Source organism: Doryrhamphus excisus, linkage group LG17 (genome assembly GCF_037039965.1).
Source record: "Doryrhamphus excisus strain RoL-2023G ecotype Guam linkage group LG17, RoL_Dexc_Guam_v1.1, whole genome shotgun sequence".
Taxonomy (NCBI): domain Eukaryota; kingdom Metazoa; phylum Chordata; class Actinopteri; order Syngnathiformes; family Syngnathidae; genus Doryrhamphus; species Doryrhamphus excisus.
In genome coordinates, this window is record NC_136373.1 from 5,036,041 (window position 1) to 5,052,288 (window position 16,248).

Sequence of the window (16,248 nt, forward strand, 5' to 3'; positions counted from 1 at the left end):
AGGGGGCCCAGAAGAGCCCAAAAATGGCATAAACTGCCAAAGTTTGAGGGTGTCAATTTTTGAAAAAAAACGTAAGGGGTTAGTATGTCGTTTTTTTCAATTTTTTCAACTTGCTGAAAATGCACTTTTCTGGTCAAAAAGACAGCGGAAACCTCACACACACTCAACAGGGGGCCCAGAAGAGCCCAAAAATGGCATAAAATGCCAGTATTGAATTTTGTGATTTTTGAAAAAAACGTAAGGGGTTAGTATGTCGTTTTTTTCAATTTTTTCAACTTGCTGAAATTGCACTTTTCTGGTCAAAAACACAGCGGAAACCTCACACACACTCAACAGGGGGCCCAGAAGAGCCCAAAAATGGCATAAAATGCCAGTATTAAATTTTGTGATTTTTGAAAAAAACGTAAGGGGTTAGTATGTCGTTTTTTGTCATTTTTTTCAACTTGCTGAAAATGAACTTTTCTGGTCAAAAAAAACAGCTGAAACCTCACACACACTCAACAGGGGCCTCAGCAGCATCTAAAAATGGCATAAAATGCCAGTATTAAATTTTGTGATTTTTGAAAAAAACGTAAGGGGTTAGTATGTCGTTTTTTTCAATTTTTTCAACTTGCTGAAATTGCACTTTTCTGGTCAAAAACACAGCGGAAACCTCACACACACTCAACAGGGGGCCCAGAAGAGCCCAAAAATGGCATAAAATGCCAGTATTAAATTTTGTGATTTTTTAAAAAAACGTAAGGGGTTAGTATGTCATTTATTTCAATTTTTCAACTTGCTGAAAATGCACTTTTCTGGTCAAAAAGACAGCGGAAACCTCACACACACTCAACAGGGGGCCCAGAAGAGCCCAAAAATGGCATAAAATGCCAAAGTTTGAGGGTGTCAATTTTTGAAAAAAAACGTAAGGGGTTAGTATGTCGTTTTTTTCAATTTTTTCAACTTGCTGAAAATGCACTTTTCTGGTCAAAAAGACAGCGGAAACCTCACACACACTCAACAGGGGGCCCAGAAGAGCCCAAAAATGGCATAAAATGCCAGTATTAAATTTTGTGATTTTTGAAAAAAAACGTAAGGGGTTAGTATGTCGTTTTTTTCAATTTTTTCAACTTGCTGAAAATGCACTTTTCTGGTCAAAATGACAACGGAAACCTCACACACACTCAACAGGGGGCCCAGAAGAGCCCAAAAATGGCATAAAATGCCAAAGTTTGAGGGTGTCGATTTTTGAAAAAAAACGTAAGGGGTTAGTATGTCGTTTTTTTCAATTTTTTCAACTTGCTGAAAATGCACTTTTCTGGTCAAAAAGACAGCGGAAACCTCACACACACTCAACAGTGGGCCCAGAAGAGCCCAAAAATGGCATAAAATGCCAGTATTAAATTTTGTGATTTTTGAAAAAAAACGTAAGGGGTTAGTATGTCGTTTTTTTCAATTTTTTCAACTTGCTGAAAATGCACTTTTCTGGTCAAAATGACAACGGAAACCTCACACACACTCAACAGGGGGCCCAGAAGAGCCCAAAAATGGCATAAAATGCCAAAGTTTGAGGGTGTCGATTTTTGAAAAAAACGTAAGGGGTTAGTATGTCGTTTTTTTTCAATTTTTTCAACTTGCTGAAAATGCACTTTTCTGGTCAAAAAGACAGCGGAAACCTCACACACACTCAACAGGGGGCCCAGAAGAGCCCAAAAATGGCATAAAATGCCAAAGTTTGAGGGTGTCAATTTTTGAAAAAAAACGTAAGGGGTTAGTTAGTATGTCGTTTTTTTCAATTTTTTCAACTTGCTGAAAATGCACTTTTCTGGTCAAAAAGACAGCGGAAACCTCACACACACTCAACAGGGGGCCCAGAAGAGCCCAAAAATGGCATAAAATGCCAGTATTAAATTTTGTGATTTTTTAAAAAAACGTAAGGGGTTAGTATGTCATTTATTTCAATTTTTCAACTTGCTGAAAATGCACTTTTCTGGTCAAAAAGACAGCGGAAACCTCACACACACTCAACAGGGGGCCCAGAAGAGCCCAAAAATGGCATAAAATGCCAAAGTTTGAGGGTGTCAATTTTTGAAAAAAAACGTAAGGGGTTAGTATGTCGTTTTTTTCAATTTTTTCAACTTGCTGAAAATGCACTTTTCTGGTCAAAAAGACAGCGGAAACCTCACACACACTCAACAGGGGGCCCAGAAGAGCCCAAAAATGGCATAAAATGCCAGTATTAAATTTTGTGATTTTTGAAAAAAACGTAAGGGGTTAGTATGTCGTTTTTTTCAATTTTTTCAACTTGCTGAAAATGCACTTTTCTGGTCAAAAACACAGCGGAAACCTCACACACACTCAACAGGGGGCCCAGAAGAGCCCAAAAATGGCATAAAATGCCAAAGTTTGAGGGTGTCGATTTTTGAAAAAAACGTAAGGGGTTAGTATGTCGTTTTTTTCAATTTTTTCAACTTGCTGAAAATGCACTTTTCTGGTCAAAATGACAGCGGAAACCTCACACACACTCAACAGGGGGCCCAGAAGAGCCCAAAAATGGCATAAAATGCCAGTATTAAATTTTGTGATTTTTGAAAAAAAACGTAAGGGGTTAGTATGTCATTTTTTTCAATTTTTTCAACTTGCTGAAAATGCACTTTTCTGGTCAAAATGACAGCGGAAACCTCACACACACTCAACAGGGGGCCCAGAAGAGCCCAAAAATGGCATAAAATGCCAAAGTTTGAGGGTGTCGATTTTTGAAAAAAACGTAAGGGGTTAGTATGTCGTTTTTTTCAATTTATTCAACTTGCTGAAAATGCACTTTTCTGGTCAAAATGACAGCGGAAACCTCACACACACTCAACAGGGGGCCCAGAAGAGCCCAAAAATGGCATAAAATGCCAGTATTAAATTTTGTGATTTTTGAAAAAAAACGTAAGGGGTTAGTATGTCGTTTTTTTCAATTTTTTCAACTTGCTGAAAATGCACTTTTCTGGTCAAAATGACAACAGAAACCTCACACACACTCAACAGGGGGCCCAGAAGAGCCCAAAAATGGCATAAAATGCCAAAGTTTGAGGGTGTCGATTTTTGAAAAAAACGTAAGGGGTTAGTATGTCGTTTTTTTTCAATTTATTCAACTTGCTGAAAATGCACTTTTCTGGTCAAAAAGACAGCGGAAACCTCACACACACTCAACAGGGGGCCCAGAAGAGCCCAAAAATGGCATAAAATGCCAGTATTAAATTTTGTGATTTTTGAAAAAAACGTAAGGGGTTAGTATGTCGTTTTTTTCAATTTTTTCAACTTGCTGAAAATGCACTTTTCTGGTCAAAATGACAGCGGAGACCTCACACACACTCAACAGGGGGCCCAGAAGAGCCCAAAAATGTCATAAAATGCCAGTATTAAATTTTGTGATTTTGAAAAAAAACGTAAGGGGTTAGTATGTCGTTTTTTTCAACTTGCTTTGAATGTACTTTTCTGGTCAAAAACGCAAGGGAAACCTCACACACACTCAACGAGGGCCCAGGAAGCATCCAAAAATGGCATAAAATGCCAGAAACATAAAAAGAGATTATGGATGTTATTATTCTAATTATTATAATTATTTTTATGAATGATTCATTAAATGTTGCTTCATGTTGTCTGTCTTGGGTGTTACCTGGCACTGCCTTGGCAAACTGCAGAAGTTGTGACGCAACCTCAGGAAGCCCCTCCCCTTCCTCTGCACACAGCCAATCAAAGAGCTGCATCACTCTGCAGTGGTTGCCATCCACAACTGGACACTCTCGATGGGCCTCCACCATCTTGTCCACGATGTGCTTCTGTTCTCGGCTTAACGTGGCCCCAGCTACCTGCTGCAGTACAGTTGATACCCGTCTGATAGGCACTGGAAGCAATAAACAAACATGTCCATCCATGTCTCACCTGTCCACTGTGTACTCTGCTGGTGGAGCTGACATGACGACTGTTTGCACTGTCCTCGTCCGCATGTCTTCTTCCTCTTCCTCCTTTCCTCAGTCGTTTGGACTGACACTGGACCTCCGTCAGAAGGCCTGTGAACAGAAAGTAGGAAGTAGTGTTACTGTACACTTGTTTTGGCAGGACTCCTCTTTGTTGTTGTTGTCATCCACCATCATAAGCATCAACTAGGACATTTGCAGCAGCAGGAACTCAGAGCACTCATCATAAATAACCTGAAAAGTTCATCCATGTGATCTGTATCATGTGACCTCACTCATGGATGATCGCTATGGGAATGGGCAGCATAACACCCAGATGGCAGCATCCCTATTCTATACCATTGTACACCAGTCGGAAATATTCCACAAAAAAAACAGGAAACCTCACACACACTCAACAGGAGCATGAGAAGCATCCATGAGGGCGTTGATTTTTGACAAAAATCATAAGGGGTTAGTATGTCGTTTTTTTCCAACTTGCTTCTAATGCACTTTTCTGGTAAAAAAAAAAAAAACAACAAAAAAACAGGAAACCTCACACACACTCAACAGGGGCATGAGAAGCATAAAAAACAGCAGAAAATGCCCGTGTTTGAGGGTGTTGATTTTTGACAAAAATCATAAGGGGTTAGTATGTCAGGGTTTTTTTTGGAGTTTTTTTTCCCAACTTGCTTCTAATGCACTTTTCTGGTCCAAAAAAACAGGAAACCTCACACACACTCAACAGGGGCATCAGAAGCATCCAAAAATGGCAGAAAATGCCAGTGTTTGAGGGTGGTGGTTTTTGACAAAAATCATAAGGGGTTAGTATGTTGTTTTTTTTGTTGTTTTTTTTCCAACTTGCTTCTAATGCACTTTTCTGGTCCAAAAAAACAGGAAACCTCACACACACACTCAACAGGGGCATCAGAAGCATCAAAAAATGGCAGAAAATGCCGGTGTTTGAGGGCAGTGATTTTTGACAAAAATCATAAGGGGTTAGTATGTCGTTTTTGTTGTTTTGTTTTTTTCAACTTTGCTTCTAATGCACTTTTCTGGTCCAAAAAAACAGGAAACCTCACACACACTCAACAGGGGCATGAGAAGCATCCAAAAACAGCAGAAAATGCCAGGGTTTGAGGGCAGTGATTTTTGACAAAAATCATAAGGGGTTAGTATGACGGGGTTTTTTTGCCACTAGTTTTGCCAAAATTGGAACCTCATTGCGCAACGTTCTTAAAACATTCTGCAACGTTTTACATCAACTTAAACATTTACAAACTTCCTTCAACATCTTGCAAATTCTCCAACATTTTCAAACATTGTCTAACTTCAACGTTCACCAACATCCTGGGATATGTTTACTATATTAACCAACGTTCTACTCACATTCAGCCAGCATTCCAACAGCGTGACACTTCCTGAGGCGACAGTCTTGACATTTCCTGCGCATGTACATGTCCATCTCACAGCCGCCACCGCTCTTACAGTGATACACGGCTTTCTTCGTCACGCTACGCCTGAAAAAACCTGCAGGCAAACAACACAAGGACGTCATTAGCATCAGACATCAATGGCACGGCAATGGCGGCGTAATATCGTGATCACCTTTGCATCCCTCACAGGTGAGGGCGTTGTAGTGATACCCTGACGCTTTATCCCCACACACCACGCACAGCTCATCCTGACCTCGGATCCTGCTGCCAGACCCCACTCGTGACCTCCTCACCACAGGCACACCGGATAGTCCGAAGCCTTGCGGCAGGCCTCCGCAGTGGGACTCGTGCGGGACGGGTTCACAGGGTCCCTCCAGTAAATCGAAATGGTATGGAGCGTGGCCGGGCTGCGAGGACGACGAGGATGTGGAGGAAGATGGGGAGTCGTAGAGGGGGAAGGACAGATTGGCGGCGTTGTATGGTTGAGGGCAGTAAGAGAACAGCTGGAGGTCGGGCTCCGGGAGGGGGCAGCCCAGGGGGTCAGCCAACATGTCTGATTTGAAGAAAGAACATTTGACTATTTGGTTATTCGATTAGAACAGTGAGCTGACATAATACTGACACTCTATTGAAAAGCCAGCATTTCAAGAAATGCTGCAAACATTTCACAGACTGCGATTGTGTTGTTCCTCATGTGTCATGGCTCTTTGGGTCTGGACTACAAAGCTTGTGAACGTGTCACACAGACGAAGCAGAGGAAGTCCCAGTGACGTCTTCTCTGCATTTCTGTCCACGTCTGAAGTCTGGTCTCCAGTGAGAAGACATTTTAGAGCAGCTGGACTCTCATAGAACAAAGACCATGTCCCTAAACTCATACATACAATAAAAATATTAGCTAAGATGACTAAAAGGAATGTGGATTGTGATCTCGGTTTAGACGCCGCTCTGAATGATATCACAATATCATGTGACCCAAGTGTTTACAAACCGTTAGCAAACTGTCTAAACAACCTCCCTGCTCATCCCTCCCTTTTCCATCCCACACATGTTTGGCAGCCAACAACAGCGGCAGTGAGCTAGTTAGCATTGCATGCTGGGACCTCCCTGCGTGCCAAATAAACAGCATTGATCAAAAGAGTCGCAGGAGTGAAACTACACTACAAGTCATTGTTACCGTGCTAGCATAGCCTACAGTGTATAATTTTACTCATTCATCACATACATTTTAGAGTACATCATAGTAGCGTTGTCCCTTTAAAATTAAAAACACACACATACCGTGGACCTTGCCTCGCGTATATTTACCCTGCAGGGTGAGAGGTCGTGTTTTCATTTGGTGCTTAGATATGAGAAGAAAAACATTATTTTCAATTTGGACTTGGTCGTTGTGATTTATCAATACATTGGTTTTGGCACAGATATGCATTGTATTGTGTTACCACCACTTTTACTACCTTACCTACATAGTATTATTTTTAAAAGTACTATATTATATTTATTTATGGACAAAATTTGGAGCTATGTGTTTTCCTCAAATGGTGAAAAGCACATATACAGTAAAACCTTGGTTAGCGTCCACCCTGGCTAGCATGTTTTTCAGTTAATGTACAAAATGTATGCCAAAATGTTGCCTGGTTAGCACTCTTGTTAGCATAGCTTTGTAACAAAATGGTAACCGGAATCAGAGGTCAGTTGTTGACAGGTGACACAGTTGACTTCCGGTTCCGGTTGCCGTTTTGTTAGCAAGCTACATTGTATTATTTCTGATGGGAGAAGTTGATTTGGTTAGCATCGGTTTCAGTTAGTCCACAAATTAATGATGCTAACCAAGGTTCCGCTGTATACTATAAAATCAAGGCAAGTTATTCGTTATCAATAAAGTTATTTTATGCAATTATATACAGTGATGGGTTTTATATATATATTTATTTTTTTATAAAATATTTTGTCAAAGCTGTTGGAGCCTGAAGTGAATAAAAAGTACGTACAAGAGTATTCAGTATGCGTAACACCTGAATTTAAAATACTTTTTATGCTTTTTTGGGATGAGACTCAGTACCTCCAAATCAGAGGTCATGGTTCACAGTCGGAAATGGGTGGGGTCCTGCCCCAGGTGGAGGAGTTTAAGTATCTCAGAGTAGAGCCACTTCTCCTTCACATCGAGAGGAGTCAGTTGAGGTGGCTCAGGCATACATAGTCCGTATGCCTCCCGGACGCCTCCCTGGTGAGGTGTTCCGGGCATGCCCAGCCGAGAAAAGGCCCCATGGCAGACCTAGGACACGCTGGAGGGATTATGTCTCACAGCTGGCCTGGGAATGCCTTGGTGTCCTCCCAGTGGAGCTAGAGGAGGTGGTCAGGGACCGGGAAGCTTCCCAACTGAGACTGCTGCCCTCGCAACCCGGACAAGCAGAGGAAAATGAATGGATGAATGGAAGTTGACAAGAAAAAAGCCAGAAAATGTCATTGGTTCCTTCCAGACCTATTAAAGTTATAGTTGATAGTTGAGACTGTTTTTGGAGTGGTTAACTTCTTTTTACACTTTCATGACAGTTAATAATGCTTAAACGCAACATTTCCTGTAGAGTTAATTAAACTTTTATGATGGCCACACTTTGACCATGGAACTATTATACTACTATTTCTATTACTGTTTTCTAGTTTATATTACTTATTTATATATATATACACACACACGATTTCACACGTTATTAGTACTTATGTAGTAATTTTTTTTTATTAATTTTTTTTAAAAAAACTTTACAAAAAAACTTATATTAGGAAAGCAGGAAGTGAACAAATGTAACAGTTACTGATTGTAAAAGTACCAGATGGAGGGGTAGGATTTAATAAGCTTTGCTTCTTCCTACTCCTTTTGGACATGTGGAACTGTGAACTGATTATGGGATGCACTCAATTGTAATCTGATGCATGTTCAAATGAAATAAAACCATTACCATTACCATATGTTTTTCTTTTTACACTTGCATAAAGTTAATGTTAAAATAAGACATTGCGTGTACCGGTTTGTTTACCGAGTATTTTGACATCCCCCTGTTGGGACATTTTTTCTTGTCTACTCATGACTCACCCTGTATATTATAATCGAGAGGTTTGCTTCATTTTCCACTTGTATGACAGGTAATATTGTTAAAAGGTGACTTAAAACATTGTATGTAGACTGGTATAATGGCCATAGTTTGACCTCGGAAAGGATTATTTCAATTTCCATTATTTTCTACAGAGACAATTTTTTACAATCAGAGAAAAATGGGATAATAAGCATTTTTGTAATTTGACACCGAGTTGAATGTCTAAAACTGAAGACGGACTACTTACCGTAGAACTGGATGGGCTCCGTGGAGCAGTAAGAGTCCGAGGAGGAGAGAAAACCTCCCGCTGTGAAGTTCATGTCCAAGTCTGTCCACTCTCTCATCTGGACACAACAAGAGTGTCTCTGCGTGTACTAACAAACACACACATATACACACACACACACACACACACACACAGTGTGTCATCAAGCATGTCCCAATACACACATGTCACGTTTTCTGAAGACCAAAATAAATAAAAAATGTGCCCAATCCCCCCTTAAGATGTGTTTCAGGTCTCTGAGAGGAAGTGTCCAGCTGAATGCTGCTGGTTGGGGTCTGTGATAGATGATGAAGTGTTGGAGGAGGTTCCATCAGGACCCCCGAGGGAGGTGGAGAGGGTAGGGGGCGCGGACCAAGAGGGGACACCCAGTGTAGGACTGGGATCCAAACAGCTGGGACTTCATACATCAAAACCATGTCATCTTTGGAGGGGAAACATGGTGACCTTTAACCTCTCTGCTAACACTATTAGGGATGTGCAACACTTTTGGTGTGTTTGTATGTATTTATATAATGTGTATGAATATTTGTCCATTATTAGAAATAGTCCAATTATTATGATTTCTAAACTTAAGCGGCCTTGTTTAATGAATTATTTACTACACTCTGTTTACTCTGCCTTTTGTTTATCAACGCTGTGTTTGTGCTGCAGTTAATATTGGACACTGGTTTGATTTAAGAAGACCTCCTCCTATCTGCTCCCCGAGGAGATGATGATAATGATGATGACGGGTCCGACACTAAATCACACTGCAAGACAGCAGCTTGTAAATTTTAGTTTGACACATAGCATGCTGCTGGCTGAGGAAGACGACCGGATCATCACGATCGATGGTTTTAAAAAATAAAAAAAAAATTGCTGTTGACTCACGGCCAAAGTGTACGTTTGCAACACTGAGCAAACACAAACGCTGCATTGTTTGGATCACATGCAGATTTTATTCCTTTATTCTTGTGTATTTTATAGTTAATGCAAACCTTTAGTAAAGTTACATCTGAGATGGTTTAGGAAGGAATAAGAAATGGAGAAGAATGAGGAGGGGAAACAAAATGAATGTGACACAGCACAATCATCAAGTGCTTTGACACTCATTGCCACCTCGTAAATCATTCGTTTTTTTTTACAAACAAATGATCAGGCTGCTTTGATAATGGCCTTAACTCAGGAAGAGTTATGATGTGAACGGAGTGGACAAGGTCAACACTGATTTGGCTGACTGTGCATATCATGAAGTGGAATGTAAACAGGAGGTGACTGACTGAACACATCCACCAGAGGGCGATGTTTTACCTTTGTTTGAGTTGTATGTGAAATCCATGTACCTTATACAGTAAAGTCTCATTATATCGATATTCTCGGGAGTCGGAAAAAATACCGATATAACCGGACTATCCATATATCCGATCCTGCGCCGAACTGCATTAAAAGTGGGCAATAATGCACTCGACTATATAGTATAGAACATATAGTATGTTATAGTATATAACAATTGTATAGAACAATGTCGAGCAGCTTAAATCAATCTTTGCTTAAGGATTTCAATACCAAAAAAGAACACGGCGAACGGCTGCTTCCAGTTAACTTTATTTTTCACAATTCCACCACAAGAGCGCAGCACACACACCGATTCCCGCACTTTCTGGTTCACAGGTCATGCTCAACCCGCCCCACATAGCTGGCCAAACACATGCCTGCAACAGAAGAACCAACTGCGTTCGTGGTTTCTCTCGTGTGTATAGATTCTATACAGGCATGTGTTTGGCCAGCTATGTGGGGCGGAAGCAGCCGTTCGCCGTGTTCTTTTTTGATATTGAAATCCTTAAGCAAAGATTGATTTAAGCTGCTTTTGTATCGATATAAGCAGACCAAATTGGCTGGCGGGAGATGAAAAGGGCATCATAGTAACCGGATTATCATAATAACCGGGTATCGTACTAACGGAACTAATTATATCATAAAAGACTAGAAATTTGCCGGGAAATGAAAATAGTATCATAATAAGTAGTAATTCGTTATAACCGATATCGATATAACGAGACTTTACTGTAGTAGATAAGGTATACTGTTTTGGCCTAGGGGCCGGGATCAGGTTTAGGGACTAGGACTAGAGCTTGAGAGTTCATAAATGAAATAAAATAATGTCAGAGGGTTTAAGTATGAAGATATTTTTAGCATTATAGTCAAGTACCTCATTAAGACATTCCCTCTAGACTTGTGTTTATCTCTGTTCATCCCGATGATGGATGGCTGCTTCCCTTCCGACTCCCCCGTCTGAAAAAAATACATCATCACAAAAACGCACACACAAACACACACAAAATATCGCCGACCTTTGTCTCCCGAGTGGGTGGGCTGTCGCTGCTTTAGGTGCCAAAAGGTCCACTGTGAGTGGGCTAATGAAGGAAAAACAGCACAAGGGTTCAACGTTGCATTCAGGTCCAAGGGTAAAAACTTGACCTGGAAGAATGAGAAGTGAAAAATGAGGTGAAACAATGAAGGAGGGGGTACGTATATCATAACTCCGCATTCAAAGAAAAATGAAAGCAAAAAAAAGGACAGCAAGTAGAATGAAATTGTTTATTTTTTTTTAACAGTACACTGACCTGATAAAACGCCCCCTCCCATTATAAAGTGTGCAAAAAAAGTGAGAATGTCCAGTAGAACTGTAAATAATTAAACGTGCATAATACTATCGTGCTCACCAGTGATCACCAGTGCAAATCCAACTGGTCGTGTGTCTGTGTTTAAAATTTAAAAAGTAAAATAAAAGCACCATAAAACCAACAACTGAAATGTATTTAAAATACACAAAAAAATGTGATGAATAAAATGACAACTGTAAATATGCGTCTACATTTACAAGTCAAAATTATAAAAATAAAGTTAAAATTGCAGTTATGTAAACCTGATCACAGGAATTCATGCAGCAGCAAATGTTTGGCAACTTGTAAAATATTTCTTTTAAAGGTTGTGTTAACATCAATACGAGAAATATCCGTTTTCCTTCCAGTTAAGCCGTCCTAAAAACCCTTTGCTCCGTTTTAAAACTAAGCCTGGGGCTCAGCGGGAATGCCAGTAATATCATCCCTCTGGTAAAAATCACAAAACATGAGTAGAATAAATAAAACTATACAACTAAAAAATAAACTATTTCCACTGTGATTGAGTGATCTTGAGGACTGAGTGGTTTAGTGGGGGTGAGGCGGTTTAGCTCCCCATCAGAGGAGTTGTCTCTGGGGTACTGGCATCCAGCCTCGCTGCCGCTTTGCGATAAATGAAGAACTGGATGGAAATCTGAGGTACTGAGTTGAGGAAGTCACGTGACCAGAAAAGAACGGGATAAGCTATATCGCTAATGCACGTGCAGACAAGAGTATGCTGACTCTTAGGATACTTGATATATTGTAGTACACACACATACGCGCACTTTGTATAAAATGTAGCAAGTAGGTGACACGGGCTTTGACTCAAACAGTGGAAGGATACACAGAGGTCCAGGGAGAGCGTTCCGAGGCTGCCAATGAGCCAGGGCAGGTGATGGATGACGTAGCTGTTCTCTCCTTGGCCCTGGTCTGGGTTCTTCAGCAGCACACTCAGGCCGTATGTGGTGTTTCCCAGGATGACCAGCGCAAACAGGAAGTAAGAGACACCCTCGGTGGATTTCCTCTTGAACTGAGAGAACAACATGTTCCATCAGTACAAGATGTAAGTGCCAAGTATTTTCAACTAACTTGCACAATACACATGACACATCGTCATAGTAACAGTGTTTGATACTTCATTATTGTGGAACATCGTCATCATGGTCATAGTTTGACCCTGGGACAGATTATTTCTTAGTCCATTTGCATTCATGAGAGACTTCTAATGTAAATGTATTCATTCATTTTCTTCCACTTATCCTCATGAGGGTTGCGGGGGTGCTGGAGCCTATCCCAGCTGTCTTCAGGCAAGAGGCGGGGTACACCCTAGACTGGTCTCCAGCCAATCACAGGGTACATATAGACAAACAACCATTCACACTCACATTCATACCTATGGACAATTTAGAGTTGCCAATTAACCTAGCATGTTTTTGGAATGTGGGAGGAAACCGGAGTACCCGGAGAAAATCCACGCATGCACGGGGAGAACATTCAAACTCCACACAGAGAAGGCCGAGGGTGGGATTGAACTCGGGTCTCCTAGCTGTGAGGCCTGTGCGCTAACCACTCGTAAATTTAATGTAAATAAAAAAAGTCCTCACATTGGTGTACATCTGAGGGAGTCTGGAAAACAGGTAGAGCACAGACGACACAGAGCCGATGGAGAAACCAATGATCTCTTTGGGAGTGAAAGACTGAAAGACAATACAACAAAATTATTAACAATAATAATTTTGGTGAATATCGCAGGAAATGTACGGGAAGTTTTACACAAATGCGTCTCACCCTGACGGTGGCGAGATTAACATTGGAGAGCAACGTGCGCCCTCTGTACCCCAAGGGCATCACTTCCTGTCGGGCAGCGCCCCACCAAGGGAGGTGCGTGAGGCCTGTAGCGCAGCTCAGGATGCAGGTCACACCCACCATGTGTAAAACCCTCCTGTCTGGAGAGAGGAGAGAAAGTTCAGCGTCAATACTTAGGAGAGACACTTCAGCACATTCCTCCAGACGAGGGCTTGAAAAGGCCAAAGGTCAACAATATAGGGAACAAGTATGACAGCGACATGTGATGTTGTGACATCTTCCTGTGTCTGGAAGACACGAGACCGCAATGACAGCAGAAAGTTGTTTCCCCGAAATCAAATCAAATCAACTTTATTTGTAGAACACTTTTCCTGCAAAGACATGCAACACAAAGTGCTTTACAGAATTAAAAACAATTACCACAATTAAAAGGAAAAACAATTACAAAGAAAGGCTCTCCCTCCCTCCCGCCCTCCATACTAAACACACACACCCACACACACAGTAGGGAGACATGGCATGGCACTGAGGATCAAGGAAACGCCACCTTTGGGGCCGTCCACACTGGGAGGAGCCGCAGGCCAGCACCCGGGACCCCCGACTCCGACAGACGGGCAGACCCCCACATCAAAAGGGAGGAACCCCCAGCCGGCCGGGTCAAAGGGACCCAGACCCGACACAGCCCCCAGTGTGGAGGACCCCCCCTGAGGAAATACTGGAGTTAAAAGCTAAAGACTAAGAGCATAAAATAGGACTAAAACGATAAAAACGCAAGAAAAGTTTAAAAATATTAGTTAAAAGCCTGATTAAAAATAATATATTTTTTTAAATATCAGTTTGACATCACTGCTGACTGTGAACTTTGTACGATTAATGCAACATTTAGATAATAGTCCTGCTGACAAGTCCCGCTGTCAAAATTAACGCGTTAATGATGCGTTCATTTCCTTTTACTGTCTTTTTTTGACGCAGGATTAACGTGCGCCTCTCCTGTTTGACCCAAACCGTAGTTTGATTGAAGCGCGGTAACTATAAGCTGGAACAAATATTGAGCGGAAATTGAGAAAAAAAAATAGTATTTTGATTGGTAGAGTTAGCTTCAAAGCCCTGGCAGATGACCTCTCTAAAGACTTACTTTCATCCATTTTGTTCTTCATCTTGTAGTACAAGTACATGGCCAGCATCAACAGGTCTGCCAAAACGTAGTAAACCGCAGTATACGTCTAAATAACGACAGACACACAAAAGAAAACAAAGTTATTAGTCACTTTCCACATATTCAAGTCAATGAAGCTGTAAGATGAAGAGACTGTGGATCCAATTTAAGCCACCCCCCGGTTCTCTTTTCTCTATTGGCTTGCCCCAAACTGTCCGTCACCCCTCTGCGGGCTCTGCGCTCATCTCAGCACACTTTACTTTCTAATGCACTCCGAACATCATCCAAGTTAAAAGGCAACAACCTGAAGTGGAAGCTGATCTGCCAGAAAGGAGCCAACCAGATTGCAGGTGTCACCCCCCAGCCATAGCAGCAGAAACCAAATGGAGAGGGCGCTGTCCATATTACCCGTTTTGCACGAGCTGTAGTACTGCCTGTGGACAAAATATGACATAAGAAGATGTGTATTGGTTATGGGGGGGGCGTGAAGCCAAGGCTGTTACTTACGGCAACGAGGACATCATGAAGCAGAGGATGGACAGCAGGCCCAGGTAGATGCTGGCCATATCTCTAGCGTCCTGGGCGCATTCGCCGAGACCTTCCCAAACCCATTCGGACCCATTGGGGCACAACGTAGAGAGGTTTCCACTTGTGGCCAACCCAGAAGGTCCGTGTATGAGGTCTCTGTGCGGAAACATAATCTGCAGACAGAAATAGTAGGATTCAAACAAAGTCTTGTAGTCTCCTAATAAATGATGAGTAGAGAAAGTTAAGCAGTAGACAGCACACATCCAATAACACATTTTAACATCTGAATGACGTCATATATGTACAACAATCTCAATGGCTACCGAAACATTGCTTGCTCAGACATATCACTGTTGTCCCGCTGATTAGATCAACCGAGGTTTCCTACATCCGACAAACTGCAAGCTAAATCATAAAAACATGTATTACTTTCATTATTTAACAGTAACGTCCATAGAAACGCATGAAGTGATAGTAAAATAACAAAGCAATAAATGTTTCTTAACCTGTGTGGCAGCTGGGAACCGGTGGAATAACCTGGGTAAGACAAACGCCTCGAGGGAGCTGAGGTAAAAACAAGGAAGCAGACAATAAACAACCTAGCTGCGAGATGATTGGATTGAGTGGTTATATCACGTGATGCACAGTGAACCAATCGCAAGGGACATAAATATCCTTCAAAATAAAGCTCCGCTCAGGCGGAAACAGAATTGGGAAACGAAGCATATATTTCTATAAATGTCACTCAATAAAATACTCGCATTTAGTACCCCCAAACCCCACCAAGAAAGCTTTTAATATCCGTGTTGTGCTCATGTAGTGTACGGCACGACCATGGCGGCGTACAAACATTTCACACACTCTCAACAAATATCAATAAACGTTGCCAAAATTGCAGTGAATTTGTGTGTGTGTGAAGGGGGGACTCAAGTCATTAGTCAACGCTGTCACCAGCTTTACATTTTTCGAACGCAGTTGCGAAAGAGACAGCAATAACAATAATGTGTCGTTCTTTCTAAGCACAATTAGTGACCAGCTTGCGTAATATGCTTCAACAACGTGACGGTCAAGGACTGAAGTAAGTCTTACCTTTTAAAAAGGAAGGAAATAATGTCTTACGTTGTCAGCCGACTGAGGACAAACTGCTGACTCAATCAGCTCGTGCGACGTTTCACTCCACAGGTCACGTGTTCTGTATCACTTCCGGATACTATAACAGACTTCTGCATTCTAAATACAAATGTTAAAATTGTTACCTTATTGTCCCTTCTAGCTCATAACACTACCTTATTACATAATTCGAAATTTTTGTTATAGCTAGTAAGTTTTATGAACCGACTCCTTACATTAATGGCTGATAATTCTGTTAGTCACGTGAGGTG

The 16,248-nt window shown here is 41.4% G+C and overlaps 2 protein-coding genes across 4 annotated transcripts in view; both read right to left on the reverse strand.

Moving 5' to 3' along the window:
• Positions 1-11,220, reverse strand: part of nr1h5 (nuclear receptor subfamily 1, group H, member 5) — a 16,126-nt gene extending 4,906 nt beyond the window's left edge. Inside the window, exons 1-7 of one of the 2 annotated variants that reach the window (XM_058085793.2) lie at positions 11,065-11,220; positions 10,923-11,005; positions 8,696-8,822; positions 5,532-5,912; positions 5,313-5,453; positions 3,910-4,037; positions 3,644-3,836 (exon numbers count right to left, since the gene is read on the reverse strand). In XM_058085793.2, the coding sequence (XP_057941776.2) occupies positions 3,644-3,836; positions 3,910-4,037; positions 5,313-5,453; positions 5,532-5,912; positions 8,696-8,792 (940 nt within the window). In that variant the 5' untranslated portion in view covers positions 8,793-8,822; positions 10,923-11,005; positions 11,065-11,220. Of the gene's footprint in view, positions 1-3,643; positions 3,840-3,909; positions 4,038-5,312; positions 5,454-5,531; positions 5,913-8,695; positions 8,823-10,922; positions 11,006-11,064 lie in introns of both variants that reach the window. The other variant, XM_058085791.2, reaches the window with a different exon arrangement.
• A 77-nt stretch (positions 11,221-11,297) lies between these two features.
• slc66a1 (solute carrier family 66 member 1) lies at positions 11,298-16,096 on the reverse strand. 2 transcript variants are annotated; one of them, XM_058085795.2, is made up of 9 exons: positions 15,956-16,083; positions 15,373-15,430; positions 14,846-15,039; positions 14,643-14,772; positions 14,318-14,405; positions 13,165-13,322; positions 12,981-13,073; positions 12,221-12,406; positions 11,298-12,028 (listed from the first exon to the last, which is right to left on the reverse strand). In XM_058085795.2, the coding sequence occupies exons 3-9, from the start codon at positions 15,034-15,036 to the stop codon at positions 11,942-11,944; spliced, it is 933 nt and encodes a 310-aa protein (XP_057941778.2). In that variant the 5' UTR covers positions 15,037-15,039; positions 15,373-15,430; positions 15,956-16,083; the 3' UTR covers positions 11,298-11,941. The 2 variants fall into 2 exon arrangements, with proteins under 2 accessions (XP_057941778.2, XP_057941779.2); XM_058085796.2 differs by lacking the exon at positions 15,373-15,430 and having other exon boundaries at positions 15,956-16,096.
• Between the last annotated feature and the right edge of the window lie 152 nt (positions 16,097-16,248).

Coding starts and splice junctions, on each gene's coding strand:
- slc66a1 (XM_058085796.2), bottom strand. CDS start 15,036: ATGTTTCCGCACAGAGACCTCATACACGGACCTTCTGGGTTGGCCACA. Junction 13,323..14,317: donor GAAGAACAAAATGGATGAAA/GTAAGTCTTTAG, acceptor TCCTCTCTCCAG/ACAGGAGGGTTTTACACATG. Junction 12,407..12,980: donor TCCCTCAGATGTACACCAAT/GTGAGGACTTTT, acceptor TTGTTCTCTCAG/TTCAAGAGGAAATCCACCGA.